This window comes from Esox lucius, chromosome 8 (assembly GCF_011004845.1).
Source record: "Esox lucius isolate fEsoLuc1 chromosome 8, fEsoLuc1.pri, whole genome shotgun sequence".
NCBI lineage: Eukaryota > Metazoa > Chordata > Actinopteri > Esociformes > Esocidae > Esox > Esox lucius.
Genome location: NC_047576.1, coordinates 23921343 through 23945711, shown reverse-complemented (window position 1 = coordinate 23945711; position 24369 = coordinate 23921343). Strand labels below are relative to the sequence as shown.

Here is a 24369-nt window from a genome sequence, read left to right as displayed (position 1 = left end):
ACTTATAAAAAATTTTCAGGCCTAAATCAATTTATATATTTCCTATTTTTGCAAAGTAAGATATCCCATTTTCCTCGAATCATATTATAATTAGAAGGGTGTGTCTAAAACCATGCAGGGGATAGATTGGTTGTATCTAACCGTTGACGCTGAATACAGACTAGAGCCGTGGTTCCCAACTCCGGTCCTCGAGTACCCCCGACAGCACACATTTTTGTTGTATCCCTAGACAAGCACGCCCAATTAAACTCAATGAGAGCCTGATACTTAGTTGACAAGTTGAATCAGCTGTGCTTGGCTGGGGCTACAATAGAACGTGTACTGTTGGGGGTACGTAAGGGCCGTAGTTGGGAACCACTAAACAGTTTCATCTGGTCATGTTCCAGTCTCCAGCTGTTACAGTGGTCATTTGTCAGACGTGGTTTGCTACTAAAACTTAGTTTTAGTGTGTTCAAGTTTTGACACATACAAAGTACCGGTTTATTTTATAAACTATTTGACATTTTGCTTAACAGCTGTACTCAACAATGCTATCAAAATTGGGCGAATGACTGTGTAGCTAGTCCACAGAAATGGATCGTTAAAGAATTCTAGCGCAGGATATCATATACCCAACAATATCGGAGTGTTACCGCTATATTGACCTTGTTTAATTCTCATGTATGCGTTTTAAACTGTGGTATTAAACAACTGCTTCAAGTAACGAGTTGCAGCGAAATTCTCCCACCGACTGTCAAGTAGTGTTGTCTTCGTTACCACGGTATCCGTCTTTAAATGAGTAGCTAACGATTTTTCGACATCTAGTGACTGAATATGGTAGTATTAGTCCCAACCTTATATTTACAGTCTATGGTCCCAACAGACTGTAGTCAGACGAGTGTTTGTTGCGCACAATGATTAGCCAATGGTGTATCATATACTGCCCAGGTGTTGAAAATATGAAGGGTGAGTAAATGATAAATGGAAGAGTGAAATAAATTATTTGAAAATTTATTTGGTAGGCTTTAGCAGGCAAATGAAATAAGTCTTTTTTTATATTTCGCTGTCCTTTAAAAAAAAATACTCATCACTTGCATCATAGAACATGTTTGCAACATTTTACGTGTCCACGATGGGTTGGCAAAGTCCGATTATGTGAGTCATTATGGTCCAAGTTTGTGTTTAATCCTGCAAAAACCCACAATGGGTGTGGATGATTGCTAATTATAGCTAATATTACACCGTCATTGCTTGGATACAGTCCTATGGCTCTTTTAAATAAGCCATATACCACAAACCCTAGAGGTACAATCTTTCCAATATAAATTCGACTTATAACCAGTTATCGCGATTACTAAACTTTGTTTATCTATTTATACTCTTAAGTTATGACCCTTATAGGATTATTGGGCGAAAGTGATTGGTGGTATGACCCTGGAATTACATCCAGCAATGAGGAAGATAATAACCAATCATGGTTTCATGAAAAGTGAATACAATGATTTGTCCAGTATCGTTATGAACAGCTATTCCTGTTAATAGTGTGTTTTTTATTAGTTTTTTTTATGTATTCGTTTTTTTATTACAGCTCAAATACCTGGAGAAGCATGATTGATCAGCAGCCATTAGAATGGCATACACGCGGACCCCCCCCCCCCCCCCCCCCCACACACACACACACACACACTCACACTCACACACACATTACATTACAAGAGAATGATGTGAGGGTGGGAGAAGACAGCAGGACTGAGGTGAATACAAAGACAAAGTATTTTGTGAATCTTGACATTTAAATACACCATCTCTTCGTTCATTTGCGGTTGGTTTATAGCAGGGTGGTTGTAAAAGAAGTACTGTGGGTATTTAAACCGTGTGTCCAAAAACACTTTTCAGCCAGATAAAACAAAGGAGACACTGCTCATTCATGTACATGCAAAAGAGGCAATAAAAACACACTAAGTTAAAAAGCAGGATATTTTATGATGAAAAATTACCAAATTCCATAAAACCTCACAAATATGTTCTGTTTCAACAAAGGTTTTTTCATTTTTTTAAGATACAGGGTAAATGCCTCCAATAAACAAGCATGAAAGATAATTTGTTAGGCACTTATTTTTTTTTTTACATATACTTACATTCCTGCATTTGAGTGTTGGCCCTTTATTAATTGTATTTTGTTTTTATCAAGAGGTCACACAGTTACACATGATAATAGTACAAGCAAAGACATGCTATTCGCTGATATATTCATCTAAGCATAGCCTGAGCGTCAGTCCGTTTGTGCTTTCATTCCAACTCCATTTAACTTTATGTTATATATAAAATGTGGCTGACAATCACAATGGAGTATGCAAGAACACAAACAGTCCTGCTTCCAGGCTAATCCAAGCTGAAAACTATGAACTAGCCCAGTATAATGACCCAGTTTCATCCGGCGTATGGATCTCCTTACAGATATCCCAAATGTCTTGGCCTTGTTTGTTCAGGAGTGCAGGATAAAGCAGAATAAGCCATGCAAGGGAGGGCAGGCAGTAGTGGAAAGTGGTTGTACACATGTACAGTACACTTTAAAAGTGGGCACGGATGCGGTCCAGAGGGTCTTTCTCCCACATCTTGGGGTCCCAGGCCTGGAACCAGCCGGTGAAAGTTGGCGGTTCCAATCCCTGTTTGATTGTGGTGATGGGAATCCCCCGGCGACCAGAGGGGTCTGTATCCACATAGCCTGTGGCTGTAAGACAAGAAGAAACCTCTACACTAAGTCTTGGAAATCGCTACTTTTTGCCAGTGACAATGTTATTGTGCATGTGTATGAACAATGACCAATTAATCCTGATTATTAATTAATCATACCAATTTTTGCTGATCCAGTCCTCTCCATCTCATTGGCCTCATTGCCGATCCAGACAAAGATCTATGGAAGGTAATAAAAATGAATGAATCGTTCACATAAATAGAATTAATAGAACAGCATCAATCAATATTCTGTGATGACTATTAAGTGTGCTGTGTACCCATGCCAGGAAGCATGCATCTTTTTCAATGGCATCAACTCTTCACCCTCAAGGGATTACGAAATAGCAAACAAAAACACAGGATGTGGAGGGATATTATCGGCTTTGAGCACTTCCTATAAAAAAACGATGGTGGCAGGAGTTCAGTCGTATCTGAGCCACTGGGATCATGTGGATAATACTGTATAATGGGTTTAGAATGCTTTTTAACATCAGGCCAAGGCGCTACCTGATCCCAAGTGTCCAGAAGCATGACGTCATCAGTTGCCAAGTCTGACTGATTGAAATCTCCAGGCACCTCCTCAGCCTGAGAGAGAGAGAGAGCGAAGGGACAAGAGAGACAACATACGAGAGAGAGAGAGAGAGAGAAGAGAACGAGAGCGCAACATAATTGAATAATCTCATCTCATCTTCATCCGCTTATCCGGTATCGGGTCGCAGGGACAGCAGCTCCAGCAGCTCCAGCAGGGGATCCCAAACTTCCCTTTCCCGAGCCAAATTTGCCAGCTCTGACTGGGGGATCCCGAGGTGTTCCCAGGCCAGTGTCGAAATATAATCTCTCCACCTAGTCCTGGGCCTACCCCGAGGTCTCCTCCCAGCTGGACATGCCTGGAACACCTCCCTAGGGAGACGTCCTGGGGGCATCCTTACCAGATGCCCGAACCACCTCAACTGGCTCCTTTCAATGCGAAGGAGCAGCGGCTCTACTCCGAGTTCCTCATGGATGGCTGAGCTTCTCACCCTATCCCTAAGGGAGAAGCCAGCCACCCTTCTGAGAAAACCCATTTCAGCCGCTTGTACTCGCGTTCTTGTTCTTTCGGTCATGACCCAACCTTCATGACCATAGGTGAGGGTAGGAACGAAAATTGACCGGTATATCAAGAGCTTTGCCTTCTGGCTCAGCTCTCTTTTTGTCACAACGGTGCGGTAAAGCAAATGCAATACTGCCCCCGCTGCTCCGATTCTCCGGCCAATCTCCCGCTCCATTGTCCCCTCACTCGCAAACAAGACCCCGACATACCTGAACTCCTTTACTTGGGGTAACGCCTCATTCCCTACCCGGAGGAGGCACGCCATCGGTTTCCTGCTGAGAACCATGGCTTCAGATTTAGAGGTGCTAATCCTTATACCGACTGCTTCGCACTCGGCTGCGAACCGGTCCAGTGAGTGCTGAAGCTCACAGACCGATGATGCCATCAGGTCAAACTATCCCACCCCTACATTCCTTCCTTAAGAGAAAGGCCTCCTCTACTTACTATGAGCCTGCCAGTCTTGTTGGAGCAGCCAAACAGGCGTGGTGGTTTGACCATCTTCTGCAGACTCCTGGAGGTCTGGTACTCCTTCTTCCCCTCCAGAGCAGACCAGAAACCAGCTGGGGAATAGAGCAGATCAATGCATGACGAATAGAAAACACGCTTCACTTAACATTAATCAAGGACAACAAAATAAATATTATAAAGCTGTTGGAAAAAGTAGCTTTAGAAAAACACCCAAATAAATGATAGCAAGTAAGTCATTTTGTCCTGTTTGTTCAGCATGTATTACTTGTGAACAAAAAACCTAATGTAAATGAATAAAATCATCACTAAAACAAGACTAACACACCCACCAGGCTCCTTGCCCTCTGACACATCTGTCACACTTCCTCCCAGGAAAGAGGTGACGTAATGGGCCCCAGCCAGCTCCTCGTCAGTTGCCCCCACTCCCTTCCACAAAAACAAAGCGTCGGGGGATTTCAGGACAAACACATCGTTGGCGTTCAGGAAGGAAGCAGAGGGCGGCACCTAGAGACGAGAAAATGACAGGTTTACGCTGTGTGATCACCGTGTGTGTGTGTATATGTATGAACATGTCTCCGTTCTGTGACTGACCTCTACAGCCCGCGTGGCCTTAGTAGAACTTTGGCGTATATGAAAGAGGCGCGTGGAGCCCGCCTTGCTCTGGCCCCCTTTACGGGACGTGCCACCCAGGTGGATCACCATGGGCTTCCCCTTGAACAGACTCATCAGGTGGGCCGGCTCTTGGCCCTGAGTCACACGCACCTGGGGGAGGGAGGTCGAGAGGTGACACTTCAGTACATCCATCACACACAGGCCATTTAGTTAGTTAGCTCATTATGTTTAGTACAGCACAATCAGGCGGAGTCGAAAGGCCATGTAATGTGCAGGGCCGTGGTTCAGGCTATGGAAAAGGTGTGTTACCTGGACAGGTGTACCTCCCATGGAGTCGTCCAGCCTGACAGTGAGGAAGGCGGAGGCAGCCAGCTCATCCTGAGTGCACTTCAGACCCTGCCTGAGGACATCCAGGAATTACTTTTTTAGGGATGGAATAACATGAATAGAAACAGAGGGAACTTAATGTTCTTAGAGAACTGAATGAGTGTGCATTCCTTCGCCCAGATGTTGCTGATGCATGACGGACCTTACAACGCATGGATGGGTATATTATGTATCAGTTAAGCATATCATTTTATATGGAAATCTGGTGTCTGACAGAAAGGTTGATTTCTTTCCACTGGTTGATGCAACTTCTGCGCAGAGCAATGCGATTATTGTCCGATACTGGCTCCTCCTTGTGACAAAGGGGTGAACAACACTAACCAGGTGTAGATGATGTGCTGCTCCCTGCCTCCCACACGATAGCTGTACAGGACCAGGTAGCAGTCACCTCCATAGAAGTGACCATAACTGGAAGGGTCCACTGGCACCTGGTCACCATTCTCCACACGCCACATCTAAGGAGGTGAACATCACCTTTTGTTACCCAGGATTAATCTGGGTTAAATCACATCTAAATGAAATAGGTTAACAGATACATCAAGGAGAGGAGCCAGAACAAGGAGTTCCACTACTGTTGACTGAAACCCCCCCCCCCCAACCTGTTTTTCTACTTAATTTTGTGATAACAAATGTGTGATTAACGCCACGCTTCTTTGGAGCAACTCCCAGCTAACTCCAGAGAGTAAATATTGAGATACAGTTCAGGCCAAAGGTTTGGACACACCTTCTCATTCAAATAAAGTTTTCTTTATTTTCATGACCCTTTACATTGTAGATTCTCAATGAAGGCATCAAATCTATGAATGAACACATATGGAATTATTTACTTAACAAAAAAGTGTGAAATAACTTCCTCAAAGTAACCACCCTTTGCTTTTTTGATAGCGCTGCAAACCCTTGGTGGGGTTGGGACCCCTTGGTGGGGTTGGGACCATCAGTTGTGTTGTGCAGAAGACAGGTTGATACACAGCCGACAGCCCTATTGGACAACTGTTAGAATTCATATTATGGCAAGAACCAATCAGCTAAGAGAAACGAGTGGCCATCATTACTTTAACAAATGAAGGTCAGTCAGTCCGGAAAATTGTGAAAACTTTGAATGTGTCCCCAAGTGCAGTCGCAAAAACCATCAAGCGCTACAACGAAACTGGCTCACATGAGGACCGCCCCAGGAAAGGAAGACCAAGAGTCACCTCTGCTGCTGAGGATAAGTTCATCCGAGTCACCAGCCGAGTCATCAGAAATCGCAGGTTAACAGCAGCTCAGATTAGAGACCAGCTGAATGCCACACAGATTTCTAGCAGCAGACACATCTCTAGAACAACTGTTGGTGACACTGTTGGGGATTTTTTCAAAATTGAAGGCATACTGAACCAGCATGGCTACCACAGCATCCTGCAGCGACATGCCATCCCATCCGATTTGCGTTAAGTTGGACCATCATTTATTTTACCTCCAGGCTGTGTAAGGGCTATTTGACCAAGAAGGAGAGTGATGGAGTGCTGCACCAGATGACCTGGCCTCCACAGTCACCGGACCTGAACTCAATTGAGATGTTTTGGGGTGAGCTGGACCGCAGAGTGAAGGCAAAAGGGCCAACAAGTGCTAAGCATCTCTGGGAACTCCTTCAAGACTGTTGGAAAACCATTTCAGGTGACTACCTCTTGAAGCTCATCAAGAGAATGCCAAGAGTGTGCAAAGCAGTAATCAGAGCAAAGGGTGGCTACTTTGAAGAAACTAGAATATAAGGCATGTTTTCAGTTATTTCACACTTTTTTGTTAAGTACATAATTCATTCATTGTTCATTAATAGTTTTGATGCCTTCAGTAAGAATCTACAATGTAAATAGTAATGAAAATAAAGGAAACGCATTGAATGAGAAGGTGTGTCCAAACCTTTGGCCTGTACTGTATGTCTTCCACAACACGTTCTGGCTCCTGCCATGCTGCTCAACCAGGAAGTCTAAGTCGGAATCCTTACATACAAGTTCACAGCAACCAAGCCGCCACACAAAGTCGCGATGAGGATGTTGAGAAAAGGTAACAAATCTTATTCCCCTACTCGGTATACTGTTTTACAGATCAATTTCAATAGTGTTAACTGAGACCTGTTGCTCATTTTACTTAATCCAGCATTACTCGCCAGTAACTAAGCAGGAAAACAAATGAATCAATAACCATAATTGAGTTTGTAGGCACTAATCCTCCACAAGGACTTGCCTGAGCGTGACGAATACCAATCAAACCTGTCCCACGTCCTATGCATCCAGCCCCGACGGTTTAGCCTTCTTCATCGTGACATCACTATCTGTCACTCTCTCTATGGATGTGAAAATGTATATATTGCAAGAGACAAATAATCACGTCATATTTAGCCGTACCTGAACCTTTCCAGATCCATCATCCACCATGCCGTGCTGGGCAGCCATGGTTTTGTTGCTGTGCAGGGTGGAAGAGTCGAAGGGGATTTGCTCCACCCGGGCGATGTGGCCCAAAGTGTAGGCCTGGCCTGGACCAGTGGTCTGGTATTTGTCCTTCCAGTTACTGAAGAACTGCTTGAAGAGGGTGGTCTCTGCTCCGGCTGGCAACACTTGGACCTGACAAGACACACGTAGACAACAAAGGATTTAAACCAAGCTAGCCACATGATCTGTACAGGTTCATCAGAGCAATGTAACCAGAAGTCCTGGTCACCACTCAGAGCTATGTGGTTGTTCTTTTCTTAGGGCCACAATGTAACCAATTCTATTTGACTTCCTAGCATCAGTAGAACAGAGGGGTTGATGTGGTGGTTCATGTACAGCATGTCACTGTAATGTCACCTGGGTGTTTTTGGGGTAATTCTTCTCTTTGATGAATTGTTCCGCAGCCGTCATGGCAGCCTTGCGCTCGGATGCATCTGCGCTCGGTCCTTTCCAGACAAAGATATTGCTGTCCACTCCGTTGTCCAGGATGTAACAGTCGCTGGGCGAAAGCATCTCCTGTTTGAAAGGGCTTGTCTGGGCCACCACGGACACCTTCATGGAGCCTGTTGCATCAGAGATCTGCAACGCGATACACGTTCATTCAGCCGCATTACACAGAGACAGTGGAAATGGATCAATGTGATCTGTTACAGTGCAAAACCTACAGACATGACAGACTGAGAACAGAAGACTGTACCATGTAGAGAGCGCCCTTGTTCTTGTTGGATCTATCAACTGCCTCATCATCAGGACTTCCTGCAGGGAGGCTGGGTTTGGGCCCAAGAACCTAAAAATAAACAGCAACACAAGTCTCAGACTTCACTGTCATGTTTTTGGGATGTACTATATATACACTGTGTATACAATATGTAGTTATTTTAAACTGACAATCTGAAATCAATCAATCAAATTAAGGGAAATAGGTAATAGCCAAGTCTGAGTCCAGTAATAGATAAAAGCCCAGTTTATGATCACCGTGAACAACCAGGAAGAACACTTACTCTGAGACAGAATAGTGTGATATTATAACATGTTAGCGTGCTAAAAGGGGCTGATAATGCCAGATGTCAGAAACCCTTCCTCCTATATTCTCAGCCGTTTCCTGTGCACCAGAGACAGGAAGTGGTGGTGAAGTTCATTACCATCGATGACAGCCTGTGCGAATGTGTCTGTGTGAAGGCGTATTTGTGAGCAAGTGTGTGTTTGCATGTCTCACATCTGTGACTGCCTGTGGCTCTCCTCCCTCCTCAATAATTTGCAACTTGGCACGGCCATTCCTCTCATTGTCACGGATATCGATGGCCACCTGGGACGCCTTCAGGCGCTCAAAGCGGTTGCAATCACTGCCACACCACTGGAAGACGTCCTGAGAATAGAAACCAAAAGTTTGTTTATGACCTTGAATAACTAAACCTAAGGTGTGTTAATGGCCATGACTCTAACTAAACCAAAGGTGTGTTAATGGCCATGACTCTAACTAAACCGAAAGTGTATTAATGGCCAAGAATAACTAAAACAAAGGTGTGTTAATGCCCATAAATAACTAATCCAAAGGTGTGCTAATGGCCATGACTCTAACTAAACCAAAGGTGTGCTAATGGCCATGACTCTAACAAAACCAAAGGTGTGTTAATACTGACTAAGCTAAGGGTAAAATAATTTGCCTCTGGATGTATCTTCTGCATGCTCCTCAAAATAACAACCTACTCCACTGGGACCACAATGGCCCCCTTTGCACATAAGAAAACATGATGCGTAAGTTCAACACTCGTGGGTCTGGTTGAGGAGACATAACATTTAATCGCTGAGCCTATGCGCCGATACCCTATCCAAGCTCACCTTTCCCAGATCAATGATGAAGCAGTCTCCTGTGTTGAAGCTTCTCCAGGACAGCTCAACCTCAGTGGCCCGGATGGCCCTGCGGCCTTTGATGTGCAGCAGGCGCTTGACGTTCATGTCGTTGGTCACCACATGGTGGAAGCCAGAAGCCACCCCCCCTTGCTGAGGGAGGGAGGACAGAAATACGGGTAAGTATAGTTGATATTAATGATAATAATATATGCGGCTGTGTGATGCTTCCTGTCCATATGTACTGCTGCAGTGAGTGAGTGAGTTCCAATCTGGCCCACTGCTCTTTCAGGAAAACTCTTTCCTCCACCTTTCACCAGTGTCCAATAACATATGCAATACCTAAAATATATACTTAAACATCACAACATATAGTTTACACGCAGTTTACAAGAAGTCTATGAAGATGCAAAATCTGCATTGTGCCAGACATTTGCATCCATTTCGCTTTCTGAAATTAAACACAGATGTTTCCAGCCTGTTAGTCATTCAAAACTCTCCATAGCAACTCACTATGGAAAACTTTAACCACAGTAGAAGACTGGAAGATACAGTCCTATAAGTAGCACAGTTAGCTTTTCCACAAATCTCGATTTTCTATGTAGCCTCTTTAACCCCGTAAAACATGCTGTGACATGTTAGTATTTAAACCTATTGGTATTTCAACACTTTGATGTTGGGCTGGTCCTCCAATAAGGATTACTACACCTTTAACTACCACCTTTTAACAGGACTCTGGTAATAAATAGTTATGACCTTCACTCTCAAGTTCCATTGGCAGTCTACTTGGTAATTAACTCTAAACCTCATAATGCCAAATCCAAGCACATTCTTTCCCTTCCATTTGGTTCACTGGGGTTGAATATCATTCACATAGCAGTATAGAGGTGGACTTTACAAGAACAGGGTAAGATTCTAGGTGCTGGAAAGGCAAACAAGGGCAGAGCTGGGGTTACTCCGAAACCTTCAGTCATTTTCAATAATGATTTCAATAATACCCTTTATTTTGGCACCCTTTTTAAAAGTCCAAATTCTCTACACAGATAGCTCATGTCTCGAGGATTCTATAACATCTGACCTTATATTTGATGCCAGACTTGAAGTATCCCAGGAAGGTGATCGACTCGTTGTTCTGCACTTCTCTGAATTGGACCGGGCTTCCGCCCAGGAAATCATCCAGCTGGGTGGTAAAGATGGCCGCTGCACCTTTCTCATCCTGAGAACTCTCACTTCCTGTGGTATCAGTAAATAGAGTCAAAGACAATGGGAATTTAGGTAGGATGTCAATGAGAAAGGGCATAGGAACACACAGAATAGGGTGAAGTTGCCCCTATGAGCTGTTCTTGTGTTAGTTTAAAACCTTTTTTTTATTAGGTTAGGATTGCTGAACATACAGTGGATGTGTACCCATAAGGAAAACGTCACTCTGGAACATAAACAACATATATGGGAGGAACCATTCAGCCAATTATCAAACACATACAGGGGTTTGCTAAGGTGTTAGGCAGGTGTGAAAAAAGGCTGTGAAATAAGAATGCTTTCAAAAATCGACATTTATCAATTAACTACATGCAAAGTGAGTGAACAGAAGAAATATTTTAATCAAATCAATATTTGGAGAAGCCCTGGTACACCCATCTACTGTCTGGAGAAGTCTGGTCAGAATTGGCAGGACCCTGGTACATCTATCTACTGTCTGGAGAGATCTGGTCAGAACTGACAGGACCCTGGTACACCCATCTACTGTCTGGGGAAGTCTGATCAGAATTGGCAGGACCCTGGTACACCCATCTACTGTCTGGAGAGATCTGGTCAGAATTGGCAGGACCCTGGTACACCCATGTACTGTCTGGGGAAGTCTGGTCAGAATTGGCAGGACCCTGGTACACCCATCTACTGTCTGGTGAAGTCTGGTAAGAAGTGGCCTTCATGGAAGACTTGCGGCCAAAAAGCCATACCACCGACGTGGAAATGTGATGCGACTCACGTGGAAAGGCCAAGCGACTCACCTATGCATGGAAACGGCAAACGGAAATATTTGGCTGTAGCAGAAAGCAGTTTGTTCACCAAAGGGCTGGAGAGCGGTACACAAATGTGTCTGCAGGCAACAGTGAAGCATGGTGGAGGTTCCTTGCAAGGCTGCATTTCTGAAAATTGAGTTTTGGATTTGTTGGAGAATATCTACGTTTTTTCTTACATTTGTTCTTGAGAAAGGTCCTCAAATCTGAGGCCATAAAAATATTATAAAATATTAGAAATTATGAAATATTATTGTAATTTCAATCCTACATTTTATAAAACTGGAGAATTTTTCAGAATAACAAATTATTTGGCAAACATATCAGCACTCAAATGGGCATAAGTGTGCTCTTGAGGGTGCGTAGATTCTGTTCTTATGGTGTATGACTTGAGAACAAATCCCTAATAAGAAAACATTGATGAGTGTCAGAATCAGAATCTTTGTGGAAACTGCGTTAGTGGTTATTTTTTCTTAAGAACGGTTTGTGAACGAGGCCCACTGAGGCAGTCTGGGTTTACATGAAGGGAGAAGCAACTGAGGCTGCCTAAATCCACAGAAGATCTGTAGTTAGATCACCATGATGTTTGGGCCAACCTACCTGCTGAGTTCCTTCAAAAACTGTGTGCAAGTGTACCTTGAAGAATTGATGCTGTTTGAAGGCAAAGGGTGGTCACACCAAATATTGATTTGATTTAGATTTTTCTTCTGTTCACTGACTTTGCAATTTGTTAATTCATAAAAGAAGGAACAGTCGTGGCATGACATTGTGCATCGTCATGGTTAGAGGCGGAGCCTGACGGAAAACCAGCTCAGTCTCTCACCCAGCCACATGTGAATGTAGTATGAGGGGGCAGCGGTGGTATAGAGGAGAACATAACAGTCTCCAGTGAAGAAGTTCCCGTAGAGTTGTTTAGGAACTGGCTTCAGATCCATCTTTTCCACACGCCAGACCTGAAGACCAGGCTCTTTGCCTGCAGTCTGGAACTCCTTATGGAACACCATGGTTCTGAGAATGAGACGGAAAGGGGGGGACATAGAAGGAGGATAGTCAGGGAAAAGGTAAATTCTGGGATTACAACACACTGGGAGCTTAGCCCAGACCACTAGGTACCTGCAAGGACTACAGCAATGGATGGCCTTCACCTTGAGTTGCACGGGTCAATGTGTGTCCATTAAGGGAGACCTGGGGCTACTCATAAAAAAAAATGGGTTCAGCATTGTGCTCCGAAAACATTGGTATTTGCCTGGTTTTAAGATCTCATGCACATGTTCAAGGCACCCAGGGCCAGAAGCAGAAAAGCAACACCTAAATATCACTGAACCTCCTCCATGTTTGACTGGGGGGAAGGTGTTCTTTTCTTTAAAGACTACATTTTGTTTTATGTAAACATAAAGATATATAACCCTTTGTCATTGCTTTGGCAATGAATGGTGCAAGTTAAAACTGTTGCACCTTGTGTATGAATTACATCTTGAATCTGTGTGGCAGTTGATTCTCCAACATTCGAACAATCCTTCACTACAATCTTCCATCAAGGTGTCTCTTGTGACCACATTCAGGACGTTGCCTGATATAAAATGCAAGGTCCTTTAGCATCTTGAAAACATTATGGAAGCAGGAACATCAATGTCTTTGAAGATGGACTTTTGGACCTTGAGATTGTCCATGTCTGGCTACAATCTTGTGTCAGACCTCCTCAGAATATTCCCTGGTTCTCTTTCTTTTCTCCACATTCATTGCGGTACACACAGTGACACAAAACAGAAGAATTTGTATTTTTCTCTATTCAAACAGGTTGAGTTAATGATTTTCATATTGCGGGCACCTGCAATTGATTTTCCCTTATTTCAGTTCAAAGTAAAGGAAAATCCACTGCTTGAAACCAAACAATTTCTAGCTATTATTATAAGGTGCCAAAAGTGTTGTCTGGGCTGTTTTAGGATTTTTTTGTGGAATAAGCTAAGATTTATTACATTTTATTTTTACATTTTTTAGATTTTATTTTCAGTTGCAAACCAAACAAAGGGAAAGCTGTAGGTAGAAGATGTAAGGTCCTAGGTAGGCTCTAATAATAGAACCTGTAGGTAGATGTAAGGTCCTATGTAGGCTTTTATAATAGAACCTGTAGGTAGATGTAAGGTCCTAGGTAGGCTCTTATAATAGAACCTGTAGGTAGATGTAAGGTCCTAGGTAGGCTCTAATAATAGAACCTGTAGGTAGAAGATGTAAGGTCCTACCTAGGTAGGCTCTAATAATAGAACATGTAAGGAGTAGATGGTGTTGTATCATTATCAGACAGGAAATATGAATCCTGACTGTTACTCTTCAATAGGGAGGCAGGTAGCTATTTAGCAGTTAGACTGGAAAAGTTAGAACCCTAAGCAAGGCAGTAAATACTAATTGCTCTCCCGGCACTTCATGGCAGCAGCTGCACCTTTTCAACTAAAGGGTATTTGGCAAAATCTTGAGAAAGACAAATCTCAGTAAGACCTTGTGCGAACAGACACATTTCCCTTTATGTTTATATCTCTAACTCGGCTGTTGAACTAGGTTGGCGGAGCTAAGGATAGAATGAGTCACACGGAACTCATGGATAAACATACTTGAATGGTATCCCTCTCCTCTCTCTCAACGTTAAACTGACAGTTTACAAGTCTGATCCATTTCTCAAAATGGCAGCAACTAAAGATGTTTTGTATTTTACCATTGCATTTCAAACTTGTAGTTTCATGTATATAGAAAAACTTGATAGAATGTATTTCTAGTAGTCAACATAAGTTATCCTTCAAAGTTTTTCGAATACAATGGTTAGATTTTGAGTGTTTTGTACTGGAATTAGATCAATATCCGCAAATCGAATCTGTAAACATACGCCCATTTGGCCGTGTAACCAATTAGTCCAGTTTCCCCAGGCAGTCGTTTCCTATGTGGTTATACTGGATGTACTCAAAGCAATGAGACAAACAACACTAAAACCACCTGAGGACAACATATGGTTAAATCGGTAAGGTTCATTCAGACACCTAAATCTTTATTTGACATACCAATCAAACACATTTTACACACCTTTTACGCAAAATGTAATGTAATATAAAATACAATTATAAGTTAAATAATAAATGACTAATATAATAAAGTAATACTATTATTACTGATAGTAATTGTAATTCCTTTATTAGGTCAATATCTGATTGCGTTAAAACATAAACGCATACATATCTGGGCTAATACATGGAGAGCTGTAGGCCTAATATTTATTTAACATAAGTCCTTCCTAAATGTTCTCAGTCCTTTTCAGAGTTGTCTTTCACACGTGAATCCATTGCCTATCTACTACAGTAAGGGCATTCCAGAAATTATGAATGACGCAGAAGCGCGTCGAAGTTCATTAAAACTTTCTTTCTCATTATTATTAAGAAAACGTAGCATCTGATTACTTTGCAAGTCAATAGTTAATTATGAAAGTCGACCGGCGGGAATGTTACTTTAATTCATACAAATGACTGAATAATTAAATAATGTGAAAATGAAGCAGAAGCTTAACGCCTACAGAAAGTGAAGGCTTATCTTCAGCATAATTGTATGCATCTCTTTAGTTTCTCTGACAGATCATTCGGTATTCTAATACTATGAGCTATAGCTGATTTATATTGAGGTTGTACAACTTGTGTATATTTAACTGTTTTACCTGATAGAAGACTTTCTCAGATGAACTCGTCGGCAAAGGTAAACGCGGATGTTGGGTAGTATTCCAGATTCTGCAAAGATTCAATATGTGCGACGCTATAAAATCTGCAGCACTCAGCTCGGAAAAAAGGGCGTTTCCCGCCCCGCCCAAAAAAACCTGAAAGCAAGCTAGCCCTAAACCCTGGGATTCCCAAATATTTTCCCCCAAGGCCCACATTGTTTTAGTAGTCACTCCTTTTAATCTGGTTAGCCACAATTAACTACACCACCCTCATGATTTTGTTTAATTTGAAGGACCAAGCAAAATGTATTTACTTAGGTATAACTACTAACTATACTACTATTCATAATGATAAATTCTCAGGTATTTTTAACCTTATTTATGTCACTTTCATTGTAATTGCAATTCATTCCCACACTGGTGTAGTACACATACGTTACCATGTAATAAACATACTTAAGTATAATGAATCCTATTCTGAATTGTTATTGTTATAATGGCTGGAGTAGGCAGATAATGGCATGTTATTGTGAAATGCTAAATGGCATTTCAAACAATGAGACCAGCCACATAAATAACCTATAGGCTTTCACCCAAGTAAAGGAAATACTTGAGGTGTTTGAAAAGCGTAGTCAAAGTGGTGGTTTAAAAAAAGTTTTGATATTCACATCCTACCATGTAGGCCTAGTTGCCCATTATTTTGGCTACTATGGTTACAGGAAGTACTGAATAGAAGTGACATGGATTGTTGATTCTCCTTTTGCAGTGACTTCAGTGACTATACTGTTGAACTTCACAATAAGTCAATTCAGTCAGATTTCAAACTATTTGAACACATGGGGGAGATACTAGAGTGTCTTAGACAGCAATTTCAAGATCAACAAAACATTTAATTATTTAAAAAAATCTCGAATGGTGTAACATTGCTTCAGTAGAGTTCCAGACACTTGTGTAATCCATTTCACAGAGCATTTAAATTGATCTCATGACTTGTGGTAGCCCAAGGCCCTTTTATAAGATGTTGTCGGTAGGTGTTTCTCTTTTTTGGTGGTTTCCTGTAGCTGTTGAAGAAAATGGTTCCTTTAAAAGGTTACTCTAGAGAATAACTGAATCTGCTGCCATGAGTCTGGTGCTTTGTTATGGAAATAAGGCATAATGCTGTGCTCAAATCCAACTTATAATCACAAAAATATGGCACAATGCTATGTTCAAATCCATCTTATAGTCACAGATAAAATACATAATTCTGTGTTCAAATCTATCTTATAGTCACAGAAATAAGGCATAATGCTCTATTCAAATCCATCTTATAGTCACAGATATAAGACATAATGTTGTGTTCTAATCCATCTTATATTCACAGAAATAAGGCATAATGCTGTGTTCAAATCCATCTTATAGTCACAGATATAAGACATAATGCTGTGTTCTAATCCATCTTATAGTCACAGAAATAAGACATAATGCTGTGTTCAAATCCATCTTATAGTCACAGAAATATGCCACAATGAGGTGTTCAAATCTATCTTATAGTCACAGAAATAAGGCGTAATGCAGTGTTCAAATCCATTTTGGGATAAGGCAAAGTGGTGTGCAGTCCTAATAATATAATATATTTTTGGGCTGACTCTGTCACTCTCCCTGTCTCTCTGTGTGTCTCTTTCTGTCTCCGCCTGTGTGTCTTTCTCTCTCTCACTCTGCCTCTCACTGTCTCTCACTCTGTCTCTCACTCTGTCTCTCACCCAGTCTCTCACCCAGTCTCTCTCTCTCTCTCTCTCGCTGTCTCTCTCAGTCTCTCGTCCAGCTGCAGAGACCAAGGATTATGTCAAGCACCAGGAGAGGATAAGGACAGGGAATGCACCAGACTAAACTTCTCAAAGACTTTAAACCCGTTGTGAATGAAACTGCATGTTCAGGCACATTTGTGCGAATCACTGAGGAGAGAAATTTGATCTCCAAGTGTTCAAAAAGCCCCTCCAGAATGAACCGAGGCTGTAACATGGTTAAACTAATTCCAGCTTCTCAAGCCGAACACATTTAACACAAACCCAAGGACTGCGTTTTTACAGGTAAGACAACATTACTAGTGTTTTCAGCCAACAAGTGAGACAACTTGCCCAACATGCGTGGGCAAATAAAAATTGAAACTGGATTATGTGTTTCTCTCTGTAGTCCTAAAATCAGATGTATTTTCCTCTCCATGTATTCAGCTATACACTATATATGCATCTATGAACTATATATTTGGTAAAAATAAAGGGAGGAAATCTATCAAGTTACAGTAATTCAGTTTTACCTGTAGAATACAGCAATATATCCTGGCAGCTGCAGAGTTGGCAGGGCTATAAGCTAGCTTTTCTTTTAATATGCTCCCAGATATCCACACAGATCTCCCTATAAATGCCTTCTGCACAGAGCTTACCAGTGAATATGCAAGAAGAATGAGTCTTATGAAAAAGGATCAAAGCTTAAATCTGAGGGTTAAAGATTATAGAATCATTTTAGAAAATGAAAACCCTAAGCAGTGCAATAAGAAGCAGCCTAACATTTTGCTTTATTTATTCCAGCGGAGTTGAGTTAAAGTATGAAGCATTTCATTTTGGGTGAACACAACAGATGAAATCAAGTGTGATGCCCAAAGAATGTGGAAGAACATTGGTCGTTTTGTTTAGCAGCATGGCATATGTGTGGGTCTCTACATCCCAAATGGCAGCCTATTTCCTATGTAGTGTGCTATTTTTGTCCTGAGCCTATATGGCTCAAATGTGGTCAAATGTAGTGCATTAAACAGAATAGGCTTCCATTTGTTCCTCAGGCTGTGTCTTTGCCCACTATTGTGTAGCGCTGAGCCGTCAGCGACTGAGGTATTTGGCCACTTTGTTCCAAGGGACCGAGGGGGAAGTCGGGCACCTCAGACCCGAGATGACTGGGCACCAGCGGTCGCCTCCAGTTAGGGCCTGGTCCATCAACAGGCGTTCCCTCTCAGAGAACCAAGTCAGCACATTCTGCTTCCATTGTCTGCTGTATACACACGCAGAGACAAGAGTGGACAGACGGGCAGGCCCCTCAGGGAGCACACAAACAGACAGGCAACCACACAGGTATGTTTAAACATACTCAGACCAACCACACCTGCCCTGACCTGTCCTGTCCTAACACCATACCATTTCAGAGAGAGATAGAGGACAGCCCTTTTTAGCTTTTAAAAACTCCCAATTAGTGTACTATAATTAAGCTGTAAGGAACTAGGGGGTGTAGTATATGGCAAATATACCTCGGATAAGAGCTGTTCTTAGGCACAACACAATATGGAGTCCCTGGATACAGCATTTAGGCGTTGTTTACTGACGATCAGATCTATAAAAATATGTTTTGTCTTATGGTGTATATACCACAGGAATTATATCACATCCATTTTTACATCCCCTTTCAAAAGAGCACATAGGCATCTCGGGGGTTTGAGATATATTGTCAATATACCATGGCTAAGAGCTGTGACCAGGCATGCCGCGTTGAGATGTGCCTTAGAACCGTTCTTAGCCATGGTATATTGGCCATATACCACACCCCCCTGTGCCTTACTGCTTACTTACCACATAGCTTTGAGCCAATCACCATTCAGGATTTGAACCACAAGGTTTAAAATTATGCAATTTTCCATGTTATTACAACTGCATATGGACACAGGTGTGAGTTAAGTGACCTCCCACTCACATTTAACCTGAATAAAGACAACACATCAACACACCTTTTCTGTATAGTACACACTATTTCTACAGGTACAGTCCCATATAAGGAAAAATATGTCATTTGGGAGGCTGGCAGAATAGTTTGATTTATGATACCTTGGATAATAGGGAGGATTATATTAATGGCCACTCCCAGGATGAGCAGGGGAAGAGATTTGGATGAAGCATTATGATGAAATCATCTGCAGATGCTGTTCTGTTTCATTTCCTGCTGAGGGCAGAGGTGAAATCATCCTGCCAAACAAAACATTTCAGTTGTGAAACGTTTTGTCAACCAAGTCAACCAAAAGGAGAAAGACCAACACGGAGAGACTGACCAAATGCACAGTAATACTAGTGAAGGCAACCCCTTGGCATCCTTGTTTATAGTGGTTTAAAAAGATGAATAATAATCACTGAATGGATATTGAATACAATAGGCTTTGACCCTCCTTTTCTCCTAAATATCTAAGTAAGGACACTTCGTGGCAGCAATACCCAGTGGACTCCACAGTCAAGGTCGAGTTTTACAGCTTGGTGTTTAGATGGGACATCTGCATCCCAAATGGCAGCCTATTTTGTCTGTAGTGTACTACTTTTGACCAGGGCCTATAAGGCATAGTATATGAAATTGGCTAATGTCAAGATTTGTGTTTTCCGAAACACCTCTCATGCCATTCTGACTCTGATCACACTGCTAGCTCAACCAGGAAGTCTACAGTACATTGGAATCCTTACGTGCCAGAAGGAACCTAGTCTCCAGACTTCTACCCTGATTCAGTTCACAGGCACCCAAGGGGATTCTACAGCAGTCCTATTAAATGACTAACTCCCATAACCTGGGTGCTGCTGGCCAACTGCACAGAGCACCCCCAGGTTAGCAAGTATTTAACCCTTAGTCTGGCAGTGACACAGGTAATTATGAGACAGAGAATTAACCCCCTGCATCATTCACTGGCTAATCAATGCTCTAAGCATACCTTAACATTTGCTCATTCTCCTAGATTAATATCAAATCTAATGAAAAACAATGACACATTTTTCAGAAAGCAGTTATGGTTAACTCAGAATTCCTAGTCGCTGGATATTCTTTGTGTTCAGTGTCTGTGGTGGCAGGAGACAGGTCTGGGCACAACGCTGCATTTTGAAGCTCTGCACTTCTCTGAAATTCAGGCGTGTCACTTCTCCTTCCTGGCGAGGTGAGAGAAAAAAGACCACAAGGGAACTGCATGTTTCCTCAAAGGAAGAGGATAGGTGGTGGTGTGATTGTTGTAACACTGCAAGTACTAACACACAGCAGGTAGAAGCAGCTTTGTCCTGCAGGTAGAATCCTGTATTCCTACATAGCTACATTTGTGCTCGTAAGTTTGCATACCCTGGCAGAAATTGTGAATTTTTGGCATTGATTTTGAAAATATGACTGATCAGGCAAAACAAATGTCTTTTATTTAATCATATGAATATGGCTTCATATTTGATCATATGAAGCCATTTATTATCACATCGTTCTTTGACTCCTTTTTAAATCATAATGATAACAGAAATCACCCAAATGGCCCTGATTAAAAGTTTACATACCCTTGAATGTTTGGTCTTGTTACAAACACACAAGGTGATACACACAGGTGATAATGGCAATTAAAGGTGAATTTCCCACACCTGTAGCTTTTTAAATTGCAAATAGTGTCTGTGTATAAATAGTCAATGAGTTTGTTAGCTCTCACGTAGATCAATCAATCAATCAAATTATAAAGCCCTTTTTACAACAGCAGTTGTCACAAAGTGCTTTTACAGAAACACCCGGCCTTAAACCCCAAGGAGCAAATAACAGTAGTGTTGAATTTCAGTGGCTGGGAAAAAACCCCTAAGAAGGCCACATTTTAGGAAGAAACCTAGAGAGGACCCAGGCTCAGAGGGGTGACGAGTCCTCTTCTGGCTGTGCCGGGTGAGCTATTAAGAGTCCAATTGGAATAATTAATAAATGCATGTGGGCTAAATCCAGAGTCTATTTGATTCTAGACTAGGTCAGAAGTATGACCAGATGGACAAGGACAGGGACAGCAAAGGGCCCCCCAAACCAGGAACTCCGCAGGTGTGGACCAGAACCTCATGTCCTCCTAAAGTTTAAAATGGGAGGAGACTGGAAAATTTCAGCAAATGCATTCCTCATATCAACAACGATTTATAGTGGAGAAGAAGAACTTATTGGGGAAGGAGAACTGACCCAATCCCCTAGCACAATAGTATAGAAGCGTAAGACCTTGGAACTGAAACCGGGCGTCTGGTGACACTGTGGCCCTACCCAGGGGAGGCCCCGGACAGGGCCCAACAGGCAGGAAGATGCACTGAGCAGGCTAGATACTGAGCCATGGGGAGCAGAAAAGAACTGTCAAAAGACTTGCGTAACAAGGTAATTTATAAAGATGGAAAAGGATATATGAAGATGGAAAAGGACATATCCAAAGCCTTGCAAATGCCAGTCAGTACTGTTCAATCACTTATCAAGAACAGGAAAATTCAGGGATCTCTTGATAGCAAGTCAAGGTCAGGTAGACCAAGAAAGATTTCAGCCAAAACTGCCAGAAGAATTGTTCGGGATACAAAGAAAAACCCACAGGTAACCTCAGGAGAAATACAGGCTGCTCTCAAAAAAGACGGTGTGGTTGTTTGAAGGAGCACAATACGACGATACTTGAACAAAAAATTTGCTACATGGTTGAGTTGCCAGAAAGAAGCCTTTACTGCGGCCAATGCCGACAAAAAAGGCCTGGTTTTCAATATGTCCCACAATGCCTATAGTGAATAGAATACCATCCCCACTTTAAAGCATGGTGGTGGCTCACTAATGTTTTGGTGTGTGTGAGCTCTAAAAGGCACAGAAATCTTGTGAAAATTGATGGCAAGAATGCATCATGTTATCAGAAAATACTGGCACACAATTTGCATTATTCTGTGTTTTGCCTGCTCACTCATGTTTTCTTTACAAATGCTACATATATTACCAATTCTCAAAGGGTATCCAAACTTTTGAGCAAAACTGTATATAAGGCAGATAAGTAAGAAGGCCCCTGTCATCCTACCTTGAAGAACAGGTTCTCACTGGTCCTCTGCAGCAGCTGGTGTTGAGTTCTGCCAGCACAGCGGAGGTGTTACACTGGGCCTCATCCCGCTTCAGTCTGCTGTGCTGCGGCTCCGTGGTTAGCTGGTCCACAGACAAACAAAGGGTGGAGGACACACACTCGGATGTCTTCAGCACCTCTGCCTGCCTCTCCTCCTGCAGTGCTGACAGCTCGGAAGAGAGACGGGGCCCAGTTGGAATGCTCTCACATAGAGCATGGTGTAATCACAAACAAGTACCGGAGGACAGTTCTATTGGCCTGATAGTTATCAGTAAGTCAAAGCTAGATATATTTAGAGGGTCAATTCCTAGAGATAAGTCAGTGAATGATGTAATCAGACAGACAGACGCAGAGGGCTCTAGGAACCTCATTATGATGCAACCTTCTCAGTGTGTTCAGCTCCTGTCTGAGAGCGGAGACGGGGGTCTGGGTAGCCTGCTCCTCCATCCTGCCCTGCTCCTCCTCCACGCGCCTGGCATGGCCCTCCTGTAAAACCGGAAAAGATACAGTACCGTCAGCATCGCCTTCATGTAGCATTGACTACAAGCATCACTGAGTTTTGCCTGCATACCGTTTAATGTAAATATAGCAAAAGAGCTTTATTTTGGTCATTTAGCAGGCACTCTTATCAAGTACGCTTACAGTAGTACATTTTCATACCTTTCCATACCGCTCACAAACAGTGCGTGCTCTTATCTGAGGGTCAGAGGTGAGGGTGAAGAGCGATTGGTGCATAAGAATTGGTTGAAACCTTTTCATAGCATAACTGAAGGCACTTTCTTCCAGCTCTATAGACAGGCTCTCACACAGCGATACACATCTTCCTGAAGGTTAGCAGATGTCCTCTGAGCTTCTCTCTGCACAGTAACAGCTGCTGACTACAGCTTCCTGATGGCCAACACACACACACATCAATCCACACACACACACAGCAGCCACACAGATCAAGGGAAGATATAACTACGGTACCAACAGAAAGACTGGGGAAACAGCAAAAAGGACGAGGCCCTTTTTGACAGAAGAGGAATAGATGTTGTCAGCACTTAGAAACAGACACAGTAAACATGTTTTTGTTGGGGTCATAACTGTACTTTAATACAAGATGGACACTTGATTTATTAAATACCCATATTTAACACTGAAAAGGCATCCTGTTCTTTTCCCACCAACGCCACACATCTGCACAAACACTTATCACTACTATGCCTTGGACAAAGGAACATTCCAGACCACAGTTGAGGTTTTAGAGATTTTTGCCCACTCTTATAAACAAGTTCTTAGAGTAAACAGAAGTTATATGATTATCTACGATAGAAGGACGATGAGAGCATGAGATGATAGTTTTATATTGTGGTGTGTGGAAGCAGTGTGGCTTTGTGCTGATAAGTGGTGGGCTTCACATGAACCATGTTGAACAGGAATCAACACAATGAGACCACTCTAACCAGTGGGAACATTTATATCAACCATGGTTAACAGGCATCAACATGAGACCACTCTAGCCAGTGTGAACATTTATATGAACCATGGTTAACAGGCATCAACATGAGACCACTCTAGCTGGTGTGAACATTTCAGCAAAATCTTTCAATGGCTTTTTCTCCTGCTTGCCTACTAAGAGTTTTTATTAAGGTCATTAACGTTGATAACAGAATCACTTGAAAGTCTAACACTAGATAGGAAGTATAATGGACTTACATATTTTAAAATAACTAGCACAGAAAGTTTTTTTGCATAAGGAATATAAAATAAATACTGCAACAAACACCTTATGTCAGATTTACAATTCTGTGACTGAAACATCCTTTGCAAAAACGTCCACAATTATTACAGATGTGTTGATTTACCTAAGATTCATTCTGAATGTTTTGAGGAACAACAGATTGTTGCTATGAGGGTCTCAAGGTGGACGACTATGAATGACTGCAACACCGAGCCACACCCCCTGACTGAAATATTAGTAATGCAGAATATGTGAATTTAGTGTATCAACTCCAGCCTCTCACCAAAAAAATCTACTTGAGAGGCACAAAGTTATCTGAACCAATTAATGTACCTTGGTCCACTAGGCACAGAATTTACCACTATGTAGCTTCAATAAAAAGCAACGATTGGCCACACCCCCTGACTGAAATATTAGTAATGCAGAATGTGTGAATTTAGTGTATCAACTCCAGCCTCTCACCAAAAAAATCTACTTGAGAGGCACAAAGTTATCTGAACCAATT

At 42.2% G+C, this 24369-nt stretch overlaps 2 protein-coding genes across 2 annotated transcripts in view; one reads left to right on the top strand and one right to left on the bottom strand.

Annotated features, from left to right (window-relative positions):
• Positions 1-1942: 1942 nt before the first annotated feature.
• Positions 1943-15402, bottom strand: scinla (scinderin like a). Its single transcript, XM_010872072.5, has 16 exons — positions 15295-15402; positions 12427-12611; positions 10664-10818; positions 9577-9738; positions 8954-9103; positions 8435-8524; positions 8095-8316; positions 7654-7869; positions 5594-5727; positions 5195-5285; positions 4865-5035; positions 4603-4777; positions 4250-4365; positions 3223-3300; positions 2833-2893; positions 1943-2710 (listed from the first exon to the last, which is right to left on the bottom strand). Exons 2-16 carry the CDS (start codon positions 12605-12607, stop codon positions 2550-2552), a joined length of 2163 nt encoding a protein of 720 aa, XP_010870374.1. The 5' UTR covers positions 12608-12611; positions 15295-15402; the 3' UTR covers positions 1943-2549.
• LOC105011766 (divergent protein kinase domain 1A) overlaps positions 14552-24369 on the top strand; it is a 44326-nt gene continuing 34508 nt past the window's right edge. The window contains exons 1-2 of the mRNA XM_020049109.2: positions 14552-14610; positions 17087-17363. The gene's annotated coding sequence lies outside the window, so the exon portion shown is untranslated. The remainder of the gene's footprint in view (positions 14611-17086; positions 17364-24369) is intronic.